The 14,325-nt window shown below is 48.2% G+C and overlaps 1 protein-coding gene across 2 annotated transcripts in view; it reads left to right on the top strand.

Moving 5' to 3' along the window:
* NEK4 (NIMA related kinase 4) overlaps positions 1–14,325 on the top strand; it is a 278,829-nt gene that overhangs the window by 50,864 nt on the left and 213,640 nt on the right. For both annotated transcript variants that reach the window (XM_069206063.1, XM_069206064.1), the window contains exons 4-6: positions 5,683–5,790; positions 7,657–7,811; positions 12,317–12,431. In XM_069206063.1, the coding sequence (XP_069062164.1) occupies positions 5,683–5,790; positions 7,657–7,811; positions 12,317–12,431 (378 nt within the window). The remainder of the gene's footprint in view (positions 1–5,682; positions 5,791–7,656; positions 7,812–12,316; positions 12,432–14,325) is intronic.

Genomic DNA, 14,325 nt, shown 5'->3' on the forward strand with positions numbered 1-14,325 from the left:
AATTCCATGATCATAGACATGTTACATGGCCATATTCGGAGTTACCATTGTGAAGCTACATATAGGTAGTGACCTATATGTAGTGCACGCGTGTAATGGTGTCCCCGCACTCACAAAGTCAGGGAAATTGGCCCTGAACAATGTGGGGGCACCTTGGCTAGTGCCAGGGTGCCCTCACACTAAGTAACTTTGCACCTAACCTTTACCAGGTAAAGGTTAGACATATAGGTGACTTATAAGTTACTTAAGTGCAGTGTAAAATGGCTGTGAAATAACGTGGACGTTATTTCACTCAGGCTGCAGTGGCAGGCCTGTGTAAGAATTGTCAGAGCTCCCTATGGGTGGCAAAAGAAATGCTGCAGCCCATAGGGATCTCCTGGAACCCCAATACCCTGGGTACCTCAGTACCATATACTAGGGATTTATAAGGGTGTTCCAGTAAGCCAATGTAAATTGGTAAAATTGGTCACTAGCCTGTTAGTGACAATTTGAAATAAATGAGAGAGCATAACCACTGAGGTTCTGGTTAGCAGAGCCTCAGAGAGACAGTTAGGCACCACACAGGGAACACATACATATAGGCCACAAACTTATGAGCACTGGGGTCCTGACTAGCAGGGTCCCAGTGACACATAACAAACATACTGAAAACATAGGGTTTTCACTATGAGACTGGGCCCTGGCTAGCAGGATCCCAGTGAGACAGTGAAAACACCCTGACATACACTCACAAACAGGCCAAAAGTGGGGGTAACAAGGCTAGAAAGAGGCTACTTTCTCACACAGGGGAATGGTCACTCCCCTTTCCTTATCCAGTTTCACGCCAGAGCAGGGACTGGGGTGTTCCCTGAACCGGCGTAGACTGGCTTATGCAAGGAGGGCAACATCTGTGCCCTTCAAAGCATTTCCGAGGCTGGGGGAAGCTACTCCTCCCCAGCCCTTAACACCTATTTCCAAAGGGAGTGTGTAACACCCTCTCTCAGAGGAAATTCTTTGTTCTGCCTTCCTGGGACTGGGCTGCCCAGACCTCAGGAGGGCAGAACCCTGTCTGTGGGTTGGCAGCAGCGGTAGCTGTAGAGAGAACCCCAGAGAGCTGGTTTGGCAGTACCCTGGTCCATAGTTGAGCCCCGGGTATGCATGAGATTGGCATCCCAATACCATATTTGGCATGGGGGGACAATTCCATGATCTTAGTCATGTTACATGGCCATATTCGGAGTTACCATTGTGAAGCTACATATAGGTATTGACCTATATGTAGTGCACGCGTGTAATGGCGTACCCACACTCACAAAGTCCGGGGAAATTGCCCTGAACTATGTGGGGCCCCCTGAACTATGTGCGGGCACCTTTGCTAGTGCAAGGGTGCTCTCACACTTAGTAACTTTGCACCAAACCTTCAGAAAGTGAAGGGTTAGACATATAGGTGACTTATAAGTTAGTTAAGTGCAGTGTAAAATGGCTGTGAAATAACGTGGACGTTATTTCATCCAGGCTGCAGTGGCAGTCCTGTGTAAGAATTGTCTGAGCTCCCTATGGGTGGCAAAAGAAATGCTGCAGCCCATAGGGATCTCCTGGAACCCCAATACACTGGGTACCTAGGTACCGTATACTAGGGAATTATAAGGGTGTTTCAGTGTGCCAATGAGAATTGGTGAAAATGGTCACTAGCCTATAGTGACAATTTTAAAGGCAGAGAGAGCATACACACTGAGGTTCTGATTAGAAGAGCCTCAGTGACACAGTTAGGCACCACACAGGAAACACATTCAGGCCACAAACTATAAGCACTGGGGTCCTGGCTAGCAGGATCCCAGTCACACAGGCAAAAACAAACTGTCACACATGTGAAAATAGGGGTAACATGCAGGCAAGATGGTAGTTTCCTACAGAGGGGAGCTGGGAGAACTTGGGACCCCAAGAGGTGAGTGCCTTAATGACCCCCAGGGGCCAGGCGAGCAGAGGTAAGTACCTGGGTTTCCCAAGGACTAACAAGGGAACTTAGAAAAATGGATTGCACAAGAACAGAACCAGACCAGAGAAAACCAAAGGTGGGTTCTGGAAGAAGAGGACCTGCAAAGGAAGGGGAGAGAGTCCAGTCCATGATGGAGTGTCCAGTCTGGGCAGGAGTCACTACCCACCCTTCTGCGGATAAAGAACCGGATTGACAGGGGAAGAAGACGACCAGCTATGGAGTCCAGGTGCTGCAGAGGAGTCCTTGGAGCATGCATATGATGTCCCATGTCGGTCATCTGGTCGCAGATGGTCAGCGGTTAGGAGAGCCACCACCAAGCCTTTGCAAATGCAAGAGGAGGCAAAAGAAGAGTTGCGAGGCTGAAGAGGACCAGCAAGGTCTAGGGGACTCGACCCTTGGAGGGGAGTCCCGGCTGACCTTCAGCAGTTGGGAGAGCCAGCAGAAGCAGCCCCCAGAGGTAACCTACTGGCAGCAGGCACAGTAAGTTCCAGTGAGGCCCAATCAGCACACCTGGAGAGGAGTCCCATGTCTCTGGAGCATCAGAGGAGAGATTGTCCTCTGCTGTCCTCAGCCTGAAGAAGGAGAAAACAGGATGTGCAGCCAGGGAAATGTTGCTGGAAGGAGCCTGGGAAACAATGTTGCAAGGCGAGGTTGTCTCTGGAGTTGAAGTTTTGTCAGTTCCTGGAGTGTCCAGCTGCAGTTCTGGTGGTCAGGATCAGAAGTAAATGATGCAGAGGAGTCCTGGTGGAGTCTTGCGTGTCGAATCTGGAGACCCACCCACAAGGGAGTCCCTAAATAGCCCTAGAAGGGGGTTTGGTCAACTTGCAAGGTATCTACCTATCAGGAGGGGTCTGTGTCTTCACCTGCCTGACCTGGCCACCCAGATACTCCCATGGGCCTCGGCCTATCTTAGTTTCAAGATGGCAGAATTGAGTGGCCACCTGGAGGCGCTCTGGGCACCACGCCTGGCGTGGTGATGAACAGGGGAGTGATCTCTCCTGTTTTCTTTGTCCAGTTTTGCGCGGGGACCAGGGGTCCCTGAACTGGTGCAAAACTGTTTATGCACGGAGGTTAGCAAATGTGCCCTTCAAAATAAACTGGTGGCTTGGGGATATTACTCCACCCAAGCCTTGAGTTAATGGAATCATGCATCCAATAGTATTGGGATATGATTCTTACATGTTTGATACCAAACATCCCCAAGTTCGGAGTTACCATTATGTAGCTGGACACAGTTATTGAGTGACCTGTGTCCAGTACATAGGTAAAATGGCATCCCCACACTTACGAAGTCCAGTGCAATGGAACTGAGGTGCGTAGGGGCACCTCCACTCATGCAGGGGTTCCCTCACTCACTGGGAACTGCACCTTGCCCATTGGGTTGGAAGGGCCTACCATAGGGGGAACTTACAGTGACCTGGTGATGTGACCTGTGGTGAAAAGGTGCATGCACCTCTTCACGCAGGCTGCAATAGCTGGCCTGCATACAGAGTTTGCATGGGCTCCCATGGGTGGCATAATGCATGCTGCCGCCCATGGGGGATCCCAGTTGTCCCAATGTCCTGGGTACCTAGGTACCATTCACTAGTGATATAAATATGAACAACCTCAACATACTGCAATAAACATGAATATGTAAATTCCTCCCTAAAGTGTATTTTCTACCCTAAAGAGAGCAAGGCGTGATAAACCTAATCTGCCCATGCCATGTCCTTGAGAAGCGCCCCAACCCCTGCTAGTTGAGGACAAGGTCGGCCTCCCGTCTCCAAATCAAGCTACGTAGAGACACAAAGGCTGAGGTCTGCTGCAAAGTGACGTTCCGTATGGATGGAATATCCTGGGTGGACCCCCTCTAATGGCCTTGGTCTCCCAAGGGGTTCTTATAGGGCACATGTTATTGTCTGTGCAGACATCCTGACGTGGGTATGTACCGAAACATTAGATTGTGTGCGCATACTTGTAGTGGCGATATCATAACAAGTGCCGGACATGTTCACATTCTGTTCTTGTCCAACGTAAAGCAAAGAACATGATGACAATCCAATCCGTATATTACTGATAATGATGCTTTCATGAAATAACGACTGACTTGGAAATAAAAACATTTCTACTAAAACGCAAGCTGTGCTAAAATGAATAAAAACTAATAATGAAAACAGAGCATGTTATCTAATTAAAGGGCACAGCCCTGCAAGCCGAAGCTGAGCTAAATTCCTGTATCCAGGCAGGAAGCTAAAAAGGGCCCACTACAAATCCGCTGTTCTATAGTCGATGTAGCAGACTTTCTCTGTGAAGTCTGCATTTTGTTTGCATGGCTCATCTGTTGTAGGTTTAAGGCCCGGCAGAGGGGCTTTTTTATCATCTTCGGCTCCTCATACCCCAGGAGGCCCAGATCAACCACAAGGTGTCTGTTTTGTGCTCCTGTGTATCCTTGGTAGCTGCTGTGGCTGTACGGGTGGCTTCTGATATGTTTATGTTGCCATTTATCTGTTTGGCACTGAGGTGTCCGTGGTATTCTCTGCTTTGCTGCCAGCCTGGCCAGCAAATCTGCTTCTGCCATAGACCCCCACCCCTCTATAAGGCCCTGGCACAGAGAGTCTTTGCCTTTTGATGAAGCGATGTCTCCCAGTGCTTTGAAGGGATAAGGGGAGATCTCGCTGCAGTCTGAGTGCCCTCCGCTGTGCCTGATTCATGGAGACAGAGCACACTCTACTTAGGACACTGGCCACGAATAGCAATATCTGGTATTTCCAGTTAATGAAGGACAGCTGTTTCAGGGAAGGCCTCACTGTGTCCATTGAGTTGTTAGCAGCGGTGCAGCCAGGGTAATTGTGACTACAGGCTGCATCCTCAAGTGTTTTCACCCTGCAGCCACCATGCACTTGAGGTCCCGGTATCTCTGCTTCTTTGTGCATCTGCAGTTCTCCCTGCTTCTCTGCCCTGTTAGATGCGACACACGCTTCAACACTTTTTCCGGTAGGCCTCTTTGGGCCAGCATGCCCCTATCTGTTTCTCTAGTGTCTGCTGAGGCCCACTGGGTGCTTCCTAGGACCGAGCCCCTGACACTACCACCCTGAAGAACAGGGTTGCAAGTCTCCGCCACTCCTCTTTTTGTGTATTGCGCTACTCCCAAGCTTTAATTTCTCAGTTGGTGAGCTCCACTCAGTCCTTTTGCCATCCGACTGAGCTCGCAATCCCCTTTGGGTTTCTCAAGGGAAGTGCTGCTGGATTGCCAATTGGTTTCTTTTCAGCAGCCCCACCTGGTTTTGTGGTTGGTCTTGCTGAAACCGGCAGTCTGTGTCCCAGTCTTAGGGGGGCTGCATTTAAAACTCCTTCTTGATTGTATCCGCATTAGCGGATGGTTAATTGCTTAGTTGTTTTTGCTTGGTTACAGCACAACACTTGGTGTCACGGCCTTTGTCAGGAGTCATGCATGCATGTGGGAAGCATCAGCAAAAGCAGTGCTACTCCAAGACGTACCTAGAACGACTTTACATGAAGCCAGTATTCCTTTTTTGCTCCAAGTTTATAATTTTCTGATGCAGGGATGTGAGAAGAAGTATGCCAAGGGTGGGGTTGTTGATTTGGGAAGAGGTGGGGAGAGAATTACTTTTTTTGGGAGAGAGTGCTTACAATCATATTTCAGTGTTTAATTTTGTACAATGTGCATTAAAATATTAACTGGCTTTGGACTTCTTTTTCCACAGTCTGATGTCTGGGCTTTAGGCTGCTGTGTCTATGAGATGGCTACACTGAAGCACGCGTTTAATGCAAAAGACATGAACTCCTTGGTGTTTCGAATCATTGAAGGAAAGGTAAACTTTACAACTTAACAAGAGTAGCATGCGCTGACTTGGAATATGTTTCAAGTTTGTGATAAAAAGCTGTCTACAAAGAGAGCAGCAGCAGCTTCTGTAGGCGGTACCAGGCTCCTGCTAACAAACTCAGGTTTTCCAAATGAGTTTGAGATGGGAGCAGATGTTACAAGTAGGTCCTATCATCCGGTACTGCTCAGCAGACGCAACCAATGGGTGCGTACAAGGAGATCTTGTGATTCTCCGTCTCCTGCCCCGATACCAACCGCTTGGCCCATCTCTGCCAAACCCCCCCCCGCACTGCACCCACTTCTCTGCTGCCTCTAGGTTTCAAGAGAGATTTTTGAAATGGTGAAAAATGGGTATGACCCCATATATATTTCAAATATTTAAGAATTGGCGAGAGGATATGAGGGTGGTGGGGGGGGTGGGGGGCATGTGGTAGCAGCAGGGAGACACATACATAATAGTCTCTGTGGGGTTGTACAACAGCGGAGGAGGGAGGATCGTCACTAGGGACCTTCCTGTGGGATCCTGGTTCTCTATTGTTGCTCTTCTCTTCATTCACTGGTTTTATAAACTTTACCAAAGAACAATACCATCATCGCTGCATCAATGTCCCCTACACTGCCCCGAGCACCAAGCACTAGCAAAGCCAATAGGTCTGGCACTAATGTGCTGTTGCTTGAAAATACATTTGTAGATGTTTGTGTTTGCACTGTTTGTCACATTTAACGGAGTACCCGTTGCCAGTACTCAAATTTTTTTGACCCCCTGATTATAGTTCTTTCACTGTGCTTGTCTCATTCCCTCAACTTTCTTTATTTTCCTCTTTTACTGCACCTTTCCTGTCTCAATCCTGAACATGTTTTTGTCTGGAATCTATGTTTTCATCCAGTAAACTCAATCGTCAGGCGAGCCCACTGCAGGACTGCCCTATACTGCATGTTTGACGAAATACGAGGTGGGTGCTTAAGTCTGAGATACACTTAGTGTGCCCCGTTTTGAGTGAGAACGTCTAATATTCTCCTGGCCCAGTCCACACAGTGACTGATGGTGCTTCAGCGCATTTCTAATCAGCACCTCTGTCCCTTTTACCTGTATCCCTAAAGGAGTCTTCCTACCACTGGTCCCTAGGAAAAGATCTGTTCATGCACCAAAACTGGGGTCCTTGGCCCAAGCGTGTGTGAGATGTGTGCCTGTGCTGACTGTTGGCTGCCTGGGTCTACAGGATCCCAGGTCTGTGCGGCCACAGAAGATGGTTTCCGTTGTGCGGGGCTGGTACTGTGTGTCTCAGACACTCCAGCTGACACCTATACAGTCCTCCATTCTTCTCTCTGCAGCTGGTGGGTCTGGTGGACGGAGGCGGTAGCAGCAAAGACCCTTTTGCTTTAGACGAGGGTTTCCCTGCCAGAGTAAACCACCACTCTTGTGGTCATCTCGCATGACAGCAACAATGCCAGATGCCGGCAATACTTGCAGCACCGGAGCTAGCCAAAGCTGCTGACATTGTGGCCACCAAGGCAAGAAGCATGGCAGCTTGGTCACCAACACAGTTGAAAAAGACTCGCCCATGTTTGGATATTTGAAAATAGGAGACCACTTCAAAGTTGACAAATAAGGGGCGAAGCAATTCATTGACCACTTCTTTGGTGGTCTAAGGTAACGCAGACCACACTAGATGTGATTTGGATTCTCTGGCACAGAGGGGGCTTTAAGTCTGTTCTTGACTGCAGGATAGGTACTCAGACCCTTTGTGAGTTGACTGTTGTGTTTCACCCAATATATCATTGAGAGAGCACTTCATACACAACCAGAGAACATTCCCCCTTCTGTTATATCTGATTCTAACGTTATTTTTTTCAGCCACCAGCTATGCCCAAGAATTACAGTCCTCAGCTTGGAGAGCTGATAGGAGCCATGCTGAGCAAGGACCCAAGTGATCGCCCGCATGCAAAGGACATCCTAAAGCGGCCGTACATCAAGCATCACATCTCCTTGTTTTTAGACAACATTAAGAAGTACGTGCTGCTTTACAATGCGCCATTTTATTTATTTCTCGTTTCTTTTAACGCGCAATTAAACCAAGCAGGGTCCAACGGAACAGGAAGCAAGAGTCGGATAACCCTGCATGTACCCAGACAGGCATCCGATGGCAGCCGAAGGTCAAGAACAGGAAGCAAGGGTCGGATAACCCTGCAGGTACCCAGGCAGGCATCCGATGGCAGCCGAAGGTCAAGAACAGGAAGCAAGGGTCGGATAACCCTGCATGTACCCAGGCAGGCATCCGATGACCGCCGAAGGTCAAGAACAGGAAGCAAGGGTCGGATAACCCTGCATGTACCCAGGCAGGCATCCGATGGCAGCCGAAGGTCAAGAACAGGAAGCAAGGGTCGGATAACCCTGCATGTACCCAGGCAGGCATCCGATGACCGCCGAAGGTCAAGAACAGGAAGCAAGGGTCGGATAACCCTGCATGTACCCAGGCAGGCATCCGATGACCGCCGAAGGTCAAGAACAGGAAGCAAGGGTCGGATAACCCTGCATATACCCAGACAGGCATCCGATGACAGCCGAAGGTCAAGAACAAAGATCATGACAGCACTTGAAAACGAGGAGCACCATGGTGTGACAAGGGAAGAAAAGTGGATAAAAAAACAGCAAATGAGGTTAAATGTATCTGGTGGGGGGGTAAGAAAGGAGATGAGATTAACAAATAAGAGGGTTTAGGATGTTAGAAAAAGGGAGAGTTTAAAGGTAAAAGGTTTACGAAATTAGGGAGACCTCAAGCAGAAAGACAACAAGAGTTTAGGGGAGCAGGCAGGAAAGAGTTAAAGGTTCTGAAATCTTGGAGAAATATAATATTGGGGAGAGAGAGGATCTTAATTCAAGCAGATTGGGTGAGTGTGAAGTAAGAATCTGGTAGGAAGAAAATTACAGGGAGTCAAGGAAAGGAGAACTTTAAGTGATAGGCCTTATCCAGGAAGTAGCTAAGGATTATGTGAGAAGAACGTTTACAGGTGGATGATAGTGTGAAGACAGAGTTGAGAGTAGGTATCAAGGAGATTGTAGTAAGAAGGGAGTGAGCTGGAGGTCAGAAATGAACTCAGATTATTCCCCCAGATTTCAAACAGGCCTTTTGCAAAAAAAACAGAGGGTTTTTAGAGCATCTCAGTTAACTGGCAGTGAGCTCCGGATTAATCTGCATCAGGGAAGTACTGTATGGTAGCGTTGCAGGTGTACATTTTTGGATTCCAGGCAAAGATGGTTGATACTGCAAGTTCTTGATGCCAATGGCGATTTTCAGACATGCCTCACGTTAAGTAAAGATGTTCCATTGATCTTTTTAGAAAGAGTACACTATCTGCAAAAGCAGTAAAAAAATGTACATGCTCTCTCCCCACCCTCACCCCCCCATGTAGTGTGTGAACCAGCGCGAGGTGTGTGAAGAAGTGTGTGAACCAGCTTAATGTGTGCAGTTTATGTCACTAGATGACCTTGATCAGAGTCAGGACTGTTGATAATATGAAGGAGTCAAGATCTGACACTGGGGATTACAAGTATCTCCGCCATTCACTGGGGAGTCAAGTTTTGCCATGAGCTTAGTCAGAGAATACCACTAATTGGCAAAGGGAGAATATTTTTCTGACTCAAATGACATGCAGGAGAAGAAATCACAGTTTACTTATCTATTGCCTTCCGTTCAAAATGTAAATATTATTCCACTGAAAATCCTTACCCAAAAATTGCCTTCACCGCTTAGAGGCTTCGATTGGAAACTTTTCGAGCCCAAATCTGTCTAAACACGATTAAAGGGCATGTTTTCTTTTTTTATTGTAACGACAACAACAGTTAGGCAGTAACATTGAGGTCGGGCCATATGCAGCATGTGAAGGGTGTTTCAAGGCAAGGTGAGGTTTGGGGGCAGAGGTGAGGCAAGGCAAATCACGTGCTACTCTGGAACCCAGAAACGATTAGTGGTGGGTTATTAAAGGCAAAAATGAGTTCATTTGAGCAGTGGACATGTGTATCTGTTAGTTGGATTGAATTTATTGGCAAATTGTTCTCAGTCTGAGGCTGCATACGACTTGATATGCTTTCTAGGTTAGGGGTCTCAAATTGGTTCCTTCACCAATTGTTGCTGAATCTTCCTCTCTAGATATCCTTTTAGCAGCCACCACTTCTTGAGAGCTTTAGGCCACATGTCATCCAATGCATGGGTTGATCCCTTCTTCATCATAGGTATTCTGATCTCCGCTAACTCAAATCCCAGCACTAGAAATGTTCCTTGCGTCTTGGCCATTTTCTTTAACAGTAATATGCTGGTAGACACGATTTGGGGATATTGGCATATTCCGACCTTGGGCCCCAGTCGGTGTGCTACAGTCTTAACACAGAGGTGGGCTATTATGGGTGCCTGAAATCAGCAAGGATGATATTGCATCTCGGACACTTCGCTAACTGATTGGGATGCCACAGAGCACCTTTGGCGGAGCACCGGCTGTCATAAGGCTTGAGTAGTGAATTAGCTTGAAGCCTACTGTGTTATTCTGAGTGGGTGCACATGCTCTACCTCACCCAGTCAGATCCCTAGGTGTTCAGGTCAGCCTCATTTTAGCTGATTATGAGGTAGTTCCCGGTGCGTTGTAGAGGGCTGTGATATGTTCCCCTGTTGCATGAACTAATGATTGAATGTATGATGTCATCTTTGGGAGCACTAGCGCACCTCTTCTTCCAAATCACACGAATAGTCGGTACCCATTCAGTTTCTCGCAGAAAATGGGTTCAAGATAATCTCCATCTATTTTTGCTAAGAGGGAAACCTACGTGTGTGGTTACCCCTCTTGAGAGGAGCCCACTGTAGGAAAGTACTCTCTTTTTGGCATAGTTACCTCCACTTTTTGCCTGCTCTCAGTGTGTTTTTACTGTGTTCACTGGGATCCTGCTAACCAGGACCCCAGTGACTGTGCTCTCTCTCCCCTTAAATTTGGTTGTCCCTGACTTTGTACACCCCACAATGTGCATACTGGTGCCCCCATGTAAGTCACTGGTATATGGTACCCAGGGCAGTGGGGCACCAGCGGTTCCCCATGGGCTGCAGCATGTATTATGCCACCCGTGGGAGCCCACGCAAAATGTATCTGCAGGCCTGCCAGTGCAGCCTGCGTGAAAGGGTGCCTGTACCCTTTTACTGCAGGGCACTGCACCCTTTTACTGCAGGGCACAGCACCCTTTTACTGCAGGGCACAGCACCCTTTTACTACAGACCCTTTTACTGCAGGGCACTGCACCCTTTTACTGCAGGGCACTGCACCCTTTTACTGCAGGGCACTGCACCCTTTTACTGCACCCTTTTACTGCAGGGCACTGCACCCTTTTACTACAGACCCTTTTACTGCAGGTCACTGCACCAGGTCACTGTAATTCACCCCTTTGGCAGGCCCATCTAGCCCAGAGGGTAGGGTGCAAGTGCCTGTATGTGAGTGTACCCCTGCATAAGCAGTGGCGCCCCTACAAACTCCAGTTCCATTTTCCTGGACTTGGTAAGTGCAGGGATCCCATTTTACCCGTGTACTGGACACAGGTCACTCTCTACCTGTGTCCAGCTACATAATGGTAACTCCGAACCTGGGCATATTTGGTATCAAACATGTCGGAATCATACCCCAATACTGTTGAAAGTGTTGGTTGTATGATTCCATGTACTCTCGGGGCTCCTTAGAGGACCCCCAGCTTTGCTCCTACTAGTTTGCAGGGTTTTCCCAGGCAGCCAATGCTGCTGCCATCCTACAGACAGTCTTACTCCCTTCTGCTGCTTGACCAACTCAAGCTCAGGAAGGCAGAACAAAGGATTTCCTTTGGGAGAGGGAGACAACACCATCTCCCTTTTGAAATTGATGTTACATGGCTTGCGAGGAGTATCCTCCTCAAGCCACTGATATGCTTTGAAGGGCACATTTGGAGCCCTCCTTGCATAAACCGGTTTGCTCCGGTCCCTGCTGTGGCGCGAAACTGGACAGTGGAAGGGGGAGTGACCACTCCCCTGTCCATCACCAGCCCATGGGTGGTGCCGCCTCCAGGTGGCCACTTGGTTCTGCCATCTTGAATCCAAGGTGGGCAGAGGCCCCTGGGAGCATCTGAGTGGACAGGTCGGATAGGTGATGTTAATATCAGGTGATGTTAATATGTTAATATTGTTAATGATCAGGAGAATTTGCTAACAAGGAACCTGCTCACTTTTTCATCATTATCTTTGTTCTTGTTAGTTTCTTTTGGTTTGGAGCAGCATGTCATCTTCCGTGCGTACAAGAATCTTAAAATGGTGAATAAATGCAAATCCATCTAACATTCAGTTCTGAAGGCAGTGAGGTCTTCTAGGCCTGCAGAACTTCCCAGAGCTGCCTGCTTTGAGAAGGGTTATTCTTCACTTATGTATACTGCAAAGAGCCCATGTTTAATGCACAATCATTGCTGTTGTATTTGTCAATGTTGTAATTAATTGATGCTTTTGAAATGCTGTTTTAAGGAGACCTGCCAGAACCCCACAGCCTAAAGGTGAAGCTGCTACTCCAAACGTTGTCCCACAAGGAAGACGAGCACCTCGGAATCCAAGCCCGACACTCCAGAAGCGCCAGGGAGAGGTTTGTACTGTTTGTCTGAATGGAGGTCTTTGCCCACCGATGACCAATCATGTGGTGGAATACCTGGCGTTTTGTAAAGTGCATTCTGACCCAGCTGGCCAATGAGTACCACCTCTGAGGGGCCCCTTAACAGGTAGTTAGTTTCACATTGAAATCTTACTTCTGCTTTCACATGACCTATTTTTCACCTGCTGCATATTCTGTCTCTCTAAACAGCATGACTGTAAGAAACTTCACCTTTTCGGCTTGTCCCACAGCTTATTTCTTTTCACTGGACTGCTGTATTCTGACCCCTCACGTTGACAGGTCATTAAGTAGTTTCTCAGTGTGTGTTTTCCCTTAATACTTGCTGAAAGATTGAGAAACTCATCTGAGGTGTGACTGTTATTACATATTTGTCATATGTATTGTTTCTGGGGTGCACAACCTTGCCGATTCTTTGTACTGAGTTAATTAAGCAGAGCAGTGGCCTTTACCGTTAAATGAGCTCACAGGGGCTGAAAGCATAGCATAGTGTTGTGGAGGTGGCCGTCTTGAGTGTGTGAAGGGAAGGTGCAATAGCAAGGAGCCAGGTACTGCAGGAGTCTTCGTAGGATGCCTCGGGATAGGTCAGCAGAGGACAGGACAAAAGCGTAGTGCTGTGGAGGTGGGCATCGCGAGTAGGAAGAAGGTATAACAAACAGCTAGGTGTGAGCAAAGGCCTCTTTTTGACATGGTTATCCCCACACTTTTTGTCTGATGTTTGATGTAGCCTAGAAGCTGTAGTTCCCAGGGCCCTTGCTAATCAGGTTCCCTTGGCCAGGGCTTTTTCCCTAATACTGTTAACAAGCCTTGACACATTTAGAGACGCCTTTCGCTATCACTTTAAGCCCCAAGTAAATGGTACATAGGTCCCCAGGGCATGGGGTACTAAGGGTAGGCCCCAGAGGGCAGCAGCACTGATTGTCCCACCCTTAGGGCCATATATCCAGATGCACCCAACACTGCTATTTCAGGCTGAGTGTCCTGGTGTAAACCTAAACCTAAAACACAAACTTGACATGGCACACTATCTGTGTGCCCTGTTCACCATACACTGCATATACTATGGATAAGATACCCCTCTGGCAGGCCTTACAGCCCTAAGGCAGGGTGCTCCATACTATATGTGAGGGCATAGCTGCATGAGAAATATGCCCCCACTGTGTCCTTGCCAAACCTAGGCCATAGTGAGTGAACAGAGCAGCCATTTTAAAGTGCATGTGCTGGGCACTGGTTAGTACGAGTTTTACAGCAACATGATCGCCACTCTGAACCCTGGGTTGTTTGGTATCAAACTCCGAATGATAAATGCCTACTGGTGCCAGTGGTGAATTTATTATATAGGGTACCCAGGGGTCACCTTAGAGGTGCCCCTTACAGAAGCTAACTACCCTGACCTTGGTTGCTGACTGGTTCTGTCCAGCTGCCACCACCAGACATTCAATTTTGACAACCTTGGGGGAGAGATCTGTCTCTCTGGGTTGTAAGACGATGCCCTTCCTTGGTGGAGGTGCCAACACCCCCTTCCTCAGGAATACGCACTATCCTGGTGGTAAGCTTCAAACGGCTTACCGCGTTTAAAACTGGACCCCTTGGCCTGCTGCAAGCAGCAGATGGCCACCCCTGTTGCAAACCCCCTCTTTAGGCAGGAGCAACGGCGGGAAAATACATGGGTTAGGAGGAGTGGCAGCATCTAGCACGTACCACCCCTAAGGTGTTGCCTGCGAGGTGGACACTCCATTTAATTTTCCTCCATTTTGGATAGAAGGAAAATAGCCAACTAGGTATAGGGATGAGACCTCTGCCCACCGGAAGTGGTCACTTAGTGGGTGTAGCCACCCTAAGGTAGATGACCCATTGGTCACTACCAGGT

Source organism: Pleurodeles waltl, chromosome 9 (assembly GCF_031143425.1).
Source record: "Pleurodeles waltl isolate 20211129_DDA chromosome 9, aPleWal1.hap1.20221129, whole genome shotgun sequence".
In the NCBI taxonomy this organism is placed as follows: domain Eukaryota; kingdom Metazoa; phylum Chordata; class Amphibia; order Caudata; family Salamandridae; genus Pleurodeles; species Pleurodeles waltl.